At 46.6% G+C, this 12,603-nt stretch overlaps 1 protein-coding gene across 1 annotated transcript in view; it reads right to left on the bottom strand.

Moving 5' to 3' along the window:
• Nucleotides 1–231: 231 nt before the first annotated feature.
• Nucleotides 232–12,603, bottom strand: part of LOC139217594 (NLR family CARD domain-containing protein 3-like) — an 81,789-nt gene continuing 69,417 nt past the window's right edge. Inside the window, exons 1-6 of the mRNA XM_070848953.1 lie at nucleotides 5,277–5,553; nucleotides 3,381–5,172; nucleotides 3,110–3,283; nucleotides 2,241–2,414; nucleotides 1,498–1,544; nucleotides 232–1,409 (exon numbers count right to left, since the gene is read on the bottom strand). Coding sequence (XP_070705054.1) covers nucleotides 826–1,409; nucleotides 1,498–1,544; nucleotides 2,241–2,414; nucleotides 3,110–3,283; nucleotides 3,381–5,172; nucleotides 5,277–5,553 — 3,048 coding nt within the window. The 3' untranslated portion in view covers nucleotides 232–825. Of the gene's footprint in view, nucleotides 1,410–1,497; nucleotides 1,545–2,240; nucleotides 2,415–3,109; nucleotides 3,284–3,380; nucleotides 5,173–5,276 lie in introns of the transcript that reaches the window.

Genomic DNA, 12,603 nt, shown 5'->3' with positions numbered 1-12,603 from the left:
TCCGTCCAAAGTGGGATGGATGCCGTCTCTTCTAATGAGACCAGGTTTTCCCCAGAAAGACTGCCAATTGTCTATGAAGCCCACATTGTTAGCTGGGCACCACCTCGACAGCCAGCGGTTAAATGATGACATGCGGCTGTACATGTCATCACTGGTCAGATTTATGCATCATCCACACCAGCAGGCCGATCAGGTGTGTTTAACCATCCAAACCATCCAATGACTGGGAAATAGCAAACATAAAGGTTTATTTTCTATATGAACAGTAACATCATATCAGATTCATCATCACGTGCATCAGACAAAGGTATTAAGCTCTTTACACGAAAAGTGCTGAAACATTTCTACACCTGAAGAAGTAATCATCACCTTGATATGATAAATGTGTTCTGTAGGATAAGATATTTCTTTATCAGTCCCACGACGGGGAGATTTCTGTTCCTGCAGGCAGAACACTGAAAGGTGAACACAGTCAGTTTGAAGAGAAGCTCTCAGACTCACATTTTAAAACTCTTTCAAACCAAAATAAACAAAACGAGCAGCTCCCATTAATCACATTTGATCGTTGCTGCTGCCATCTGCACACCTGAGTAACTGAAAGTGTCCTCAAAGGTCCCAAAACCATGTAAACGTGTTCTAGGAGGAGATCCAGATACGAGTAGAAACCTGGAGATGAGCAGAACGTGGGTCCATCAAACAACAGAGAAGAGCTCTAAAGTGACAGGAGAGAAACAGTAACTTGATCAGATTCAGTTGTTTGTGTGATCACAGTGATCAGCTGGTCATACTGAGAGTGTTTCTGGAAACAGGAGGAGACTCTCCCTCCTATGGAGAACACAGAGACACTGAGGAACCAGGCCGCCAAAAGCCAAAGCCAGCATACAGAGGCTCAGTGAAGGTGGTGCTGAAGGTGTGGAGGTGGATCAGAGAGTCAGAGGAGACTCTGTAGAAGGACAGAGAGCCGGCAGGACAGTCCACATACACTCCTACTCTACCAGAGGAGGGGAAGGAGGAGGAGGAGGAAGAGGAGGAGGAGGAGGAGGAGGAGGAGGAGATGGTGATGGTTGTTTTTTTGTTATTGTGTCTGACAGAGTAACCACCACCTGAACAGATCAGACTCCAGGACTGATCATTAAATCCAAACCAACAGTCATTCATGGTTCCCCTCCTCTTGATTCCTCTGTAACTCACAGCTACATGAACCCCTCCTCCTCTCCACTCCACCTCCCAGTAGCAGCGACCAGTCAGACCATCTCTGCACAGCAGCTGAGGACAGTAGTCCTCAAATCTCTCTGGATGATCAGGATATGGCTGCAGCTCCTTCACCACCAGTGTCACCGTCCTGTTGTTGTCAGACAGTTTGAGGAGTCTGTTCACTGTGTTTGTGTCCACTGAGAGTTCACAGGAATCTGATGGAGAGAAAAAGACACCAAACAGCAGCAGGTTATCAGCTGATCCAACTGTTGGCTTTGACTTTAGTTCTGAATCCACACTCACACTTCCTCGGAACAGGTTTCAGCCTGTGTTCTCCACCGTGGTCCATCCTGCAGGAAGAAACAGTCAGAGGATGAAAACAGGAACATTTCATATATTCACATTTCATATGTTTGTCTCAGTATTATTACTGAACATGTTCTGCAAAAACACAACTTGTGTGTGTTCATTTGTTCTGGAGACGTTCTAGCACACACACTTCTGTCTGAGGATGCTCGTGGGCTTGTGCTGCTTCTTCAGAAATACTTCTGCTTCTGACGCAGCAGCACAAGGAAGCTGGACGTCTTTCCCTCCCTTATCTTCATGTTTAACCTTCAGTATCTAGTGAGGACTGGAAGCTGCAGCAGCGACAGCAAGCGAGCAAACAGCTGCTGTGCCGTTAGTCAGAATAACTTCTTCACACAAGCCTCAAACACAAGAATCCCAGCATGCAACGTCTGCTGTGTCAATGTTGGGAAAGTTACTTACAAAATGTAAAATGTAAACTTTCATTTGAAAGTAATAAGTTGCTTTACAATCTTACTGCCTGTGTAGAGTAATGCGTTAAACTACTTGTTACACTACTTTTACATCATATTGTTTTTATTTCTGGAATGTATGTTTTCTGATCCATGTTATATTGGCAAAATATTTGAGTTTACACATTTTTTTTTTTGTATTTGTGGAAGGTGTTTTATATGTATAGATTCCACATTCACACACAGATTGTTGAGAGCACGAACATCATGTTTTGGCTCTGTTCATACCTGAGAGTGTCCAGTCTCCACTGTGGATCCTCCAATCCAGCAGACAGCAGCTTCACTCCTGAGTCTCCTGGATGGTTGTAGCTCAGGTCCAGCTCTCTCAGATGGGAGGGGTTGGAGCTCAGAGCTGAGGCCAGAGCAGCACAGCCTTCCTCAGTGACCAGACAGAACGACAGCCTGGAATCAGGAAAGAGTTGGTACAATTTATCTATGAAAAAAGAACTGCAAGAAAATCTACACCTATTCTCAGACTGTTGTCATTACCAGGTCATCAAATATTGTCTGAAGTGTCTGTGCGAGACGCTAAAGGGGAATGTAGTGTAAATAGGATGGATCGATCGATCAGACACTGAACTTTCAGCCATGAGACAGTTTAATCCAAACCATCTTTTAACCAGGTGTTCATCATTCTTGCCTCATGATGAAGGTCCAGTAGACCTGTGGCGAGGTCAGAGTCCTGTGAATCTCATACAGATGCTAAACAGAGGTCAGCATTTGATGACATGGGAGTGAAGAATGTTTCTGAACATCTAACGCTGCAGCTGAAGGGTGCCTTGTGCGTCAGTACCAGACGCTGAGGGATGTGTCTTTGACGACCTGGTAATGAGAACAAGTTGGTATCTACTGAGTCGCTGGCTCATAGACATACATCAAAAACAGAAAGCCACACACAAACACTGATGCAGTTATACAAACCAATAGAAACTATTCAGAGTTACACGTTACAACTCCTTTCCTGTTCTGTTTGTTTGATGCCATTTTTCAGAGAGTTATATGAGAAGAATGATCCCTCAGATGTGGAGTCTCCTCATCAACATAAACTTGAGTGTAAACCAAAGTTTTAATCAACTGATAAACAGCTGATCTCTGACCTGAGAGCTTCCAGTGTGCAGTGTGGACTCCCCAGTCCAAAAGACAGGAGCTTCACTCCTGCATCCTTCAGGTTGTTATCACTCAGGTCCAGCTCTGTCAGACTGGAGGACTGGGAGCTGAGAACTGAGGACAGAGCTGCACAGCTTCTCTCAGAGAGGTTACAGCCACTCAGCCTGAGGAAGAATCAGAAATACCACAAGCAAAATGTTTTACTTCAGATCTTTAAACTTATTGGATTATATTGATTCTTGCGGTGATCCATCCACCTACAGAGCTTTGCTGGAGGCTCTGACCACTGGCAGCAGCCTCAGAAGAGCCTCCTCTGAAGCAGAGTATTTCTTCAGCTCAAACACGTCCAGATCTTCTTCTGACGACAGTAAGATGAAGACCAGAGCTGACCACTGAGCAGGAGACAGTTTATCTGTGGAGAGACTTCCTGATCTCAGGGACTGTTGGATCTCCTCCACTAGAGAACGATCATTCAGTTCATTCAGACAGTGGAGCAGGTTGATGCTTCTCTCTGGAGACGGATCTTCACTGATCTTCTCCTTGATGTATCTGACTGTTTCCTGATTGGTCTCTGAGCTACTTCCTGTCTGAGTCAGCAGACCTCGTAGGAGATTCTGATTGGTCTGCAGTGAAAGACCCAACAGGAAGCGGAGGAACAAATCCAGGTGTCCATTTGGACTTTGTAAGGCCTTTTTTACTGCACTCTGGTAGAAATGTGTGGGTTTAGATGTATCTCTAAATAGTTTAGACCACCATCCTGTCTCTGACAGCAGATTGACTCCAGACTTGATGAAGGTCAGATGGACATGAAGAGCAGCCAGAAACTCCTGAACGCTCAGGTGGACGAAGCAGAACACCTTGTCCTGGTACAGTCCGCTCTCCTCTCTAAAGATCTGTGTGAACACTCCTGAGTACTTAGAGGCTTCTCTGATATCGATGCCACACTCTGTCAGGTCTGATTCATAGAAGATCAGGTTCCCTTTCTGCAGCTGCTCAAACGCCAGTTTTCCCAGAGACTCGATCATCTTCCTGCTCTCTGGACTCCAGTGTGGATCTGTCTCAGATCTTTTATCATACTTGACATTCTTCAGTTTATACAGAACCACCAGAAAGTGGATGTACATCTTAGTCAGGGTCTTGGGCAGCTCTCCTCCCTTTGGGTTCTTAAGCAGAACCTCCAGAACCGTAGCAGTGATCCAGCAGAAGACCGGGATGTGGCACATGATGTGGAGGCTTCGGGACGTCTTGATGTGGGAGATGATTCTGTCGGCCTGCTCCTCATCTCTGAACCTCTTCCTGAAGTACTCCTCCTTCTGAGGGTCGGTGAACCCTCTGACCTCTGTCACCATGCCAACACACTCAGCAGGGATCTGATTGGCTGCTGCAGGTCGTGTGGTTATCCAGAGGCGAGCAGAGGGAAGCAGATTCCCCCTGATGAGGTTTGTCAGCAGCACATCCACTGAGGTGGACTCTGTCACATCAGTCAGGGTCTCATTGTTGAGGAAGTCCAGAGGAAGTCGACACTCGTCCAGACCGTCGAAGATGAAGACGACCTGGAACTCTTCAAACCTGCAGATTCCTGCATCTTTGGTTTCACTAAAGAATCGATGAACAAGTTCCACCAAGCTGCACTTTTCCTCTTTCAGCACATTCAGCTGTCTGAAGGTGAAAGGAAACATGAACTGTATGTCCTGGTTGACTTTGTCTTCAGCCCAGTCCAGAGTGAACTTCTGCGTTGAGACTGTTTTCCCGATGCCGGCCACTCCCTTTGTCATCACTCTTCTGACTGGTTCCTCTGTTCCATCTGAGGCTTTGAACACGTCCTCACAGCTGATGGTTGTTTCTCCTGTTGCAGGTTTCCAAGATGCTGTTTCAACCTGTCTGATCTCATGTTCCATGTTGACCTCTCCCGTATCTTCCATCATGATGTAGATCTCAGTGTAGATCTCATGTAGAAGTTTTGAATTTCCTGCTTTTGTGATTTTCTCGAACACATATTGAAACCTCTTCTTCAGGTTGGATTTGAGTTTATGCTGGCACTTGGAAAGAATCTCTGAATGAATTAAAATTAGACACAATTCAGAGGATGGTAAACATGAGTCATCAAAATGTAAATTACAATATCTTACATTGTCATATCCCTTTTTAATGACCTACCTGTAGGTTCTGAGATGGTGTTTGGTAAATTCTTCAGCAGATCATTCTGATTAATCAAAATCAAAACCATTCTGGTCACTTTGATGGTGTTTATACAGTAGGTCTTCACCATCTGATCCACTGTGTCCATCCTGTCTGCATCCTCCAGTCGACTCTTTGGGATTGGTGAGAAGCCTTCCAGGACTCCTTTCTGCTGCAGGTACCACTTGAATTTTTTTAAATCCTCAGCTCCCAAATCCTCCAAAGTTCCCAAGAGGACCTGTTGAGGTGTCGCCATCTGGCCTCTCTGTCAAGATACAAAAGATTGTTTTAAGATACTGCAGTTTATAATTTCAACATTTCATGAAAGCACAGGTTGTAATCTATGTTAAGAAAAGAGTGAGGAGGAAAACAAACAAACCCTGGAGAGAAAAAGGAAACAAGTACTTTTAGTGCCTAAACCTAACCAAATTGCTACCGTTTCACAAAGTTAAACTTGTGTTAATTATCGCTACCATGATGACAAAGGGCCAATATCCTGACCATCTTAGGAGCCAGTGCATCTCATACAGACACCAAAGAGGCACCAGTGTGTGACACTACGGGAATAACAGGACGGCTGCTGTGAGCGTCTAATATGGCGTCATGAGCGTTGGTATCACAGCCAGCGGGAGGCGTGACAAAGTGTTGGTATATGACACCCTTTGAATGAGAACAGGTTTTAAACACTGTTAACCAAAGTGGAAGTTAATAATAACTGTAGTGCAAGTTTAAGAACAGCAGTAACATGTTAGCAGAGGGTGCTGAGAGCTCTCTGCCAGCCAGAGCTGAGTTATTGAACAGTGTTATGGATGTTGGCAGAAAAGATTTCCTGTATCCGTCCTTGTGACAGCGGAGCTGAACCAATCTGTTTGAGAAGCTGCTCCGCTGTCTGTCCAGTAGTGGGTGAAGTGGTGGTCAGGTTTGTTCGTGGTCCTTCTTTCCACCACCACTTCAAAAGTGTCCGGTTTGCAGCCAGTCACAGAGTCGGCCTTCTTGATCAGTTTGTTCAGTTAATTAATTCAGTCTGTTGGTGTCGCCGGCTCTGATGCTGCTCCCCCAACAGACCACTGCCCAGTACAGGGCGCTGCCTACAACAGACTGGGAGAAGATCTCCAGCATCCTGCTGCACACGTTGAAGGATCTGAGCTTCCTCAGGAAGTAGAGGCGGCTCATCCCCATCTTGTACACAGCGTCAGTGTTGGTCCTCCAGTCCGTTGTCAGTGTGGATGCCCAGGTACTTGTACTCCTCCACGGTGACAATGTCCTCTCCCAGGAGGTTCAGGGGCTGTGTAGCTGTCCTCTTCTTCCTGAAGTCGAACACCATCTCCCTGGTCTTTGCCACGTTGAGATGCAGGTGATTCTGACCAGACCATTCCACAAAATCACCCACCAGAGCCCCGTACTCCTCCGTACCCTCCACCTCTTATACACCCTACAACTGCCACGTCATCAGAAAACTTCTGTAAGTGACACGACTCGGAGTTGTGTTTAAAATCTGAGGTGTACAAGGTGAACAGAACAGGAGACAGCACAGTTCCCTGTGGAGCTCCTGTACCACTGACCACCACATCAGACGGAGCGCTGCCTGTCTGTCAGGTAGTCGGTGATCCAGGAGATGGTGGGAGCGTCCACACTCATCACCTGCAGCTTCTCCCTCAGCAGGAAAGGCTGGATGGTGTTGAATGCACTGCAGAAATCAAAGAATGTGGTCTCACTTGTGGTCTCAGATGGGTCAGGACCAGCCTCTCCAGCACCTCCATCACATGGGAAGTGAGGGCAACTGGTCGGTAGTCGTTTGGGTCCAATGAAGACGACTTCTTGAGCACCGGAACCAGGCAGGAGGTCTTCCACAGTGTTGGTACTTTGTCCTGGTCCAGGCTCAGGTTGAAGAGGCGACACAGGACAGGAGACCGCTGGCTGGCGCAGGTCCTGAGGATCCTGGGGTTCAGGTCTCTGTAAAGACGTGGATCAGGTCTCTTTAAAGACATGGATCAGGTCTCTGTGTAGACGTGGATCAGGTCTCTGTGTAGTTGTGGATCAGGTCTCTGTAAAGATGTGGATCAGGTATCTGTTTGGACTTGGATCAGGTCTCTGTGTAGATGTGGATCAGGTCTCTTTAAAGACGTGGATCAGGTCTCTGTGTAGTTGTGGATCAGGTCTCTGTAAAGATGTGGATCAGGTATCTGTTTGGACTTGGATCAGGTCTCTGTGTAGACGTGGATCAGGTCTCTGTGTAGACGTAGATCAGGTCCCTGTGTAGACGTGGATCAGGTCTCTGTGTAGACGTGGATCAGGTATCTTTTCAGACGTGGATCAGGTCTCTGTGTAGACGTGGATCAGGTCCCTGTGTAGACATGGATCAGGTATCTTTTCAGACGTGGATCAGGTCCCTGTGTAGACGTGGATCAGGTCTCTGTTCGGACGTAGATCAGGTCTCTGTGTAGACGTGGATCAGGTCTCTGTTCGGACGTAGATCAGGTCTCTGTGTAGACGTGGATCAGGTCTCTGTTCGGACGTAGATCAGGTCTCTGTGTAGACGTGGATCAGGTCTCTGTAAAGACGTGGATCAGGTCTCTGTGAAGACGTGGATCAGGTCTCTGTGTAGACGTGGATCAGGTCTCTGTAAAGACGTGGATCAGGTCTCTGTGTAGACGTGGATCAGGTCTCTGTTCGGACGTAGATCAGGTCTCTGTGTAGACGTGGATCAGGTCTCTGTAAAGACGTGGATCAGGTCTCTGTGTAGACGTGGATCAGGTCTCTGCTTGTGTCTCCGTTCTTGTGCACAGTGATGTATAATGTCTGTCCATGTGTTCAATGAACTGATCACAATGATTGATCACTGCAGGCTTAAAGTAGCAGCAGGTTGTCTGATAAGTTCTTAATAATATAATATAATAATAATCAATAATAAGATATTGATTAATTTTTACCTTCAGCTCCAGAAATAATCAGAATACATCTAGAAAATTATAACATTTTTGATTTCAGTGACAAAATGACACAAAACACAGATTTGAGTGTCAGGATGACGATGAGACATTAACAGCATTAACTCAGCATCACGTGGTGGCAGCGCCCCCCGCAGGCTGGAGGACGTCACTACAGCTCAAGTTCACCTGTACGCTACATTTCACCAAGATCATTAAACAGAGTAAGAAGCAGCTGGAGGAGAAGAGGACAGGTGCAAACAGACTTCAGGTGAACATACAGGTAAACAGTTTGACTAAAGGTCCTCTGTGTGTTTCTGTGTGAGACATTAAAGTCGCCTGAACAACATGAAAACACTGAGCTGTTACATCATAACAGCACCTATATTGTTGTTGACCTTCTTCTTCTTCTTCTTCTTCTTCTCCTTCTTAACTCCTTCTAACCCTAACCCAAGCTCCAGGTATTTGTCATGAATCACCTGCAGCTCTGGGAGGGTTTGATGTTTTTGCCAAAGGAGCAGCTGAATGTTAAAAAGTGGAGTGTACCATCAGGGAGCTCCAGCAGGGGGCAGCAGGAGCTCAGTTTCTGCTTCCTCCTGTTGTTGTCGTCACTTGGTCTCATCCTTGAACCTCCTGCTGCTGAACGCTGGTGCTGAGCAGAGCATCACTGGGATCTTCTGAGTCTGAGTTCAGTGCTGCTGCCTCTGTGACCTGCTGAAGCAAAGATTTCTGTTCTGTGATTTTACTTTGTTTAAGTAAAGTTTATTTAGAGAGCAAAGTCACAAAGTGCTTCATGGAGGTAAAGAAAAAAAAAGTAGTAGAATAAAAAGTAAAATCCTAAATAAGATCATAAAACCTGTAGAACAGCTTAACTCAGTGAATTAAGCTGCTTTTTAAAAGCATCAACTGCAGATGAAGGAGGAGCCTCCAAAGGTGAGCTCACCTGGAGAGAGGGAGGGACCTCAGAGAGCTGCTCAGCTGAACTCCACATCTGGATTTAAAGCTAATTTAAAGCAAAGGAGCCACGAGGAGAGCGGCCATCTTTAAACCCTGCTGGTCTGAGGACTAAAGGACCAGAAAGTCTCCTGTTGAACATGTCTACACAGAGACCTGATCCACGTCTGAACAGAGACCTGATCCACGGCTACACAAAGACCTGATCCACGTCTAAACAGAGACCTGATCCACGTCTTTACAGAGACCTGATCCACGTCTACACAGAGACCTGATCCACGTCTACACAGAGACCTGATCCTCGTCTACACAGAGACCTGATCCACGTCTAAACAGAGACCTGATCCACGTCTACACAGAGACCTGATCTACGTCCGAACAGAGACCTGATCCACGTCTACACAGAGACCTGATCCACATCTACACAGAGACCTGATCTACGTCCGAACAGAGACCTGATCTACGTCTAAACAGAGACCTGATCCACATCTACACAGAGACCTGATCCACATCTACACAGAGACCTGATCCACGGCTGAACAGAGACCTGATCCACATCTACACAAAGACCTGATCCACGTCTACACAGAGACCTGATCCACGTCTAAACAGAGACCTGATCCACATCTACACAGAGACCTGATCTACGTCCGAACAGAGACCTGATCCACGTCTACACAGAGACCTGATCCACCTCAGTGCACATTACCGACTGTTGGTTCATTGTCTTATTAGGATACACACACCCTTTCATATTAAGGTGATTTTTCAGGTTCCATCTTGTGCAGAAAAGACTTTTTACCGTCTGTCCAACAGGAAAACGTCCCTCTTTGTGTTTAGAGTAACGACCGTCCTCTCTGTTCTGTCAGGAAACAGTCTGTTTAGATTTGGCTCATTTTATGATGTCACAAGGGGATCTGTTGATCATGTGACCTCGTCCATCCAATCCAAGCCGCAGGCCGACCGTCCCGGCTGCACCTTCGCCGTCCGCCATCGTCGTTTCCTCGCTAACTCCAGCTCTCGCTAACAGGAGGACGAAGAGCAAAGCAGCTGTAGGAGAAAACTGACAAACCATGTGAACCTGAGTCGGTGCTGTTAACTTCCAGTGTGTTTGTGCTACGATGGAGGGCTGGAGAGGCTCTGATGTACGTTTCTGGGGCTGGTGAGCGTCTCCGGAGCCTAACGTGAGCCTGACCCTGATTCTCAGCATCACTCTGGACGCGATTCAGCGTTTGGCGTGTGTGACGTGTTTTCAGCAGCAGAGCAGGACGCCGTGCTTCTGAGAGCTGCTGCTGCTTTCTGACCCACTTTCCCTGCCTGACCTGACTGGGCTGTTTCCAGTGCTGCTGTGGGAGGTCCCTGCTGGGTCCCCACACACACACACACACACACACACACACACACACACACACACACACACACACACCATGAGCTCTGTTGTGTGGAGGCAACGTCTTCCTTTTCATTTGTGAAATTTGGCTGTTATGTGTTTTACCTGTTGTGAGTTTTGTCTAAACACTTGACATGTGAACGGCAGCAGGTTATTCAGAGCACAGCAATTTCAATTTGCGCATAAAGAACGTCAACAGTGTTTTGTTCAACACGTTGTTAAAGTAAAGTAAGTAACGTTGTGGCAGAAAATGGAGAGGCATGTCACTTCAAAGATAACGTCAGTATTTTTAATAAAACCTGGGTCCTCTGTGTCCTCATCCTGGTGTGTGAGTGACTGGTAGGTAGTAAAAGTGTTGGAACTGATCCAGTAGATCACCTCAGCCAGCAGACACCAAACGGGCTGCAATGGCTGCAACATGATCCTTTGGGACAACTGCACCTGATCACAGTAGGTCCACTAAAAGAGCTTGTTTGATCCACTGACAGGCTCAGAGTGTTATTCTAAGTGTGTGACAGCATCATGGAAAGGATCCCTACAGAGAGAGACCTGGAAGATCCTTTTGGTTTAACCACAAACAGCACACACACCAGACTACATTCACTAAAACAGGGATTTTAGAGCTGCTGCCTCCATCAGTCAGTGTGTTTGTGTAACACACAACATTTAGTGAATGTGATTGTACTCTGTATAAGTATATGTTTGAAATAGTGAACATTTTCTCATTAACTGCTGGATGATGCAGTTAATATTGTAAAAATAATACTGTACACGTGTGTGTTGGTGACACATGGAGGGTGTACGTGCAGGCTACTGTGAGTGAGCGTATGAAGTACATCTGCAACAATTAATCAATTAGTAAACTGATGGAAAGTTAAGCTGCAACTTAATTTCTGACGTTACTAATCATGACAAAAATGTCAAAAAGTTCCTGCTTCACAAATATAATAAACTTTATATATATTTTGATATTTGGACTGTTGAGGGACAATTTTGATCATTTTCCTGTAAAGTAATGACCTTTAGCTGCAGGCTGAGTGTATGTAAAGGGATATTATCCATATTACACACATACAAACATACAACCATGGATAGAAAATGAACTGTTGGATGTAGTGGCACGTCTTAATACTTATTTTAGCTCTTTTCATTAAAAAACAGATATAGTGTTGTTTTAGTAGGTTATTTTTGATCTTATGTTGTATTATAAATATCTCTCACTTGCTTTTATACTGTGTCTCTGGATTATGCCCCAACATACCAAAACAAATTCCTCATAATTAGAAAACTTACTTGTCAACCAGCTTGGTTGTGATTGTGATTTATGGACCATATGTATGTACTAAATGATTACAAACTGAAGGAGAGATATTCTCCGGAGCGTTGCACTTTTTAAGTCACATTTCCCTCCGGTTGTCCCCCTCTGGGTCCACCGGGGTGACCGGGAACAGCTGCCCGGGCCAGGTGCGCCTGACCACGGCCGCTCAGGTGGCTTCAGCCCCGGTGTCAGACGCCGGGAGAGACTCCCAACTTCAGACTGGCAGAAGTGGTGGTCCTGCGCCATCGGCATGAGTGAGGAGGAGGGACATCTTGGAGCGGGTCCAGGCCGGACTGGAGGAGGTGAAACACCGGGCAGAGCCTCCACTGCTGCCGCCATGGACACGGGGATGCTCGGCGGACATATAGCGGTGAACCTCGGCAGCATTGGCGAAGCTGCTGCTGGTAACACTGGACCTCCTCCTCCTCCTCCTCCACCTCCTCCTCCATCATCATCATCATCACCACCACCATCATCATCATCATCATCATCATCATCCCACCACACACCTCCGCTGTTCAGCCGCTTCATCCAGCAGCTCCACCACCAGCGGCAGACCCACTACACCATCAGCACCGCCGCCACCCAGCAGGGCCGGGCGGAGAGCAGCGGGACCCGGAGACACCATGGAGGAGCAGAAAAGCTCCTCCTGCAGGGGAACAGCCGAGCGGAGGAGCGCCATCACCAACACCAGCTGAACACCCGTGAGGAGGAGGA

This window comes from Pempheris klunzingeri, chromosome 18 (genome assembly GCF_042242105.1).
Source record: "Pempheris klunzingeri isolate RE-2024b chromosome 18, fPemKlu1.hap1, whole genome shotgun sequence".
Classification (NCBI taxonomy): Eukaryota; Metazoa; Chordata; class Actinopteri; order Acropomatiformes; family Pempheridae; genus Pempheris; species Pempheris klunzingeri.
This window is presented reverse-complemented; position numbering and strand designations above follow the sequence as displayed.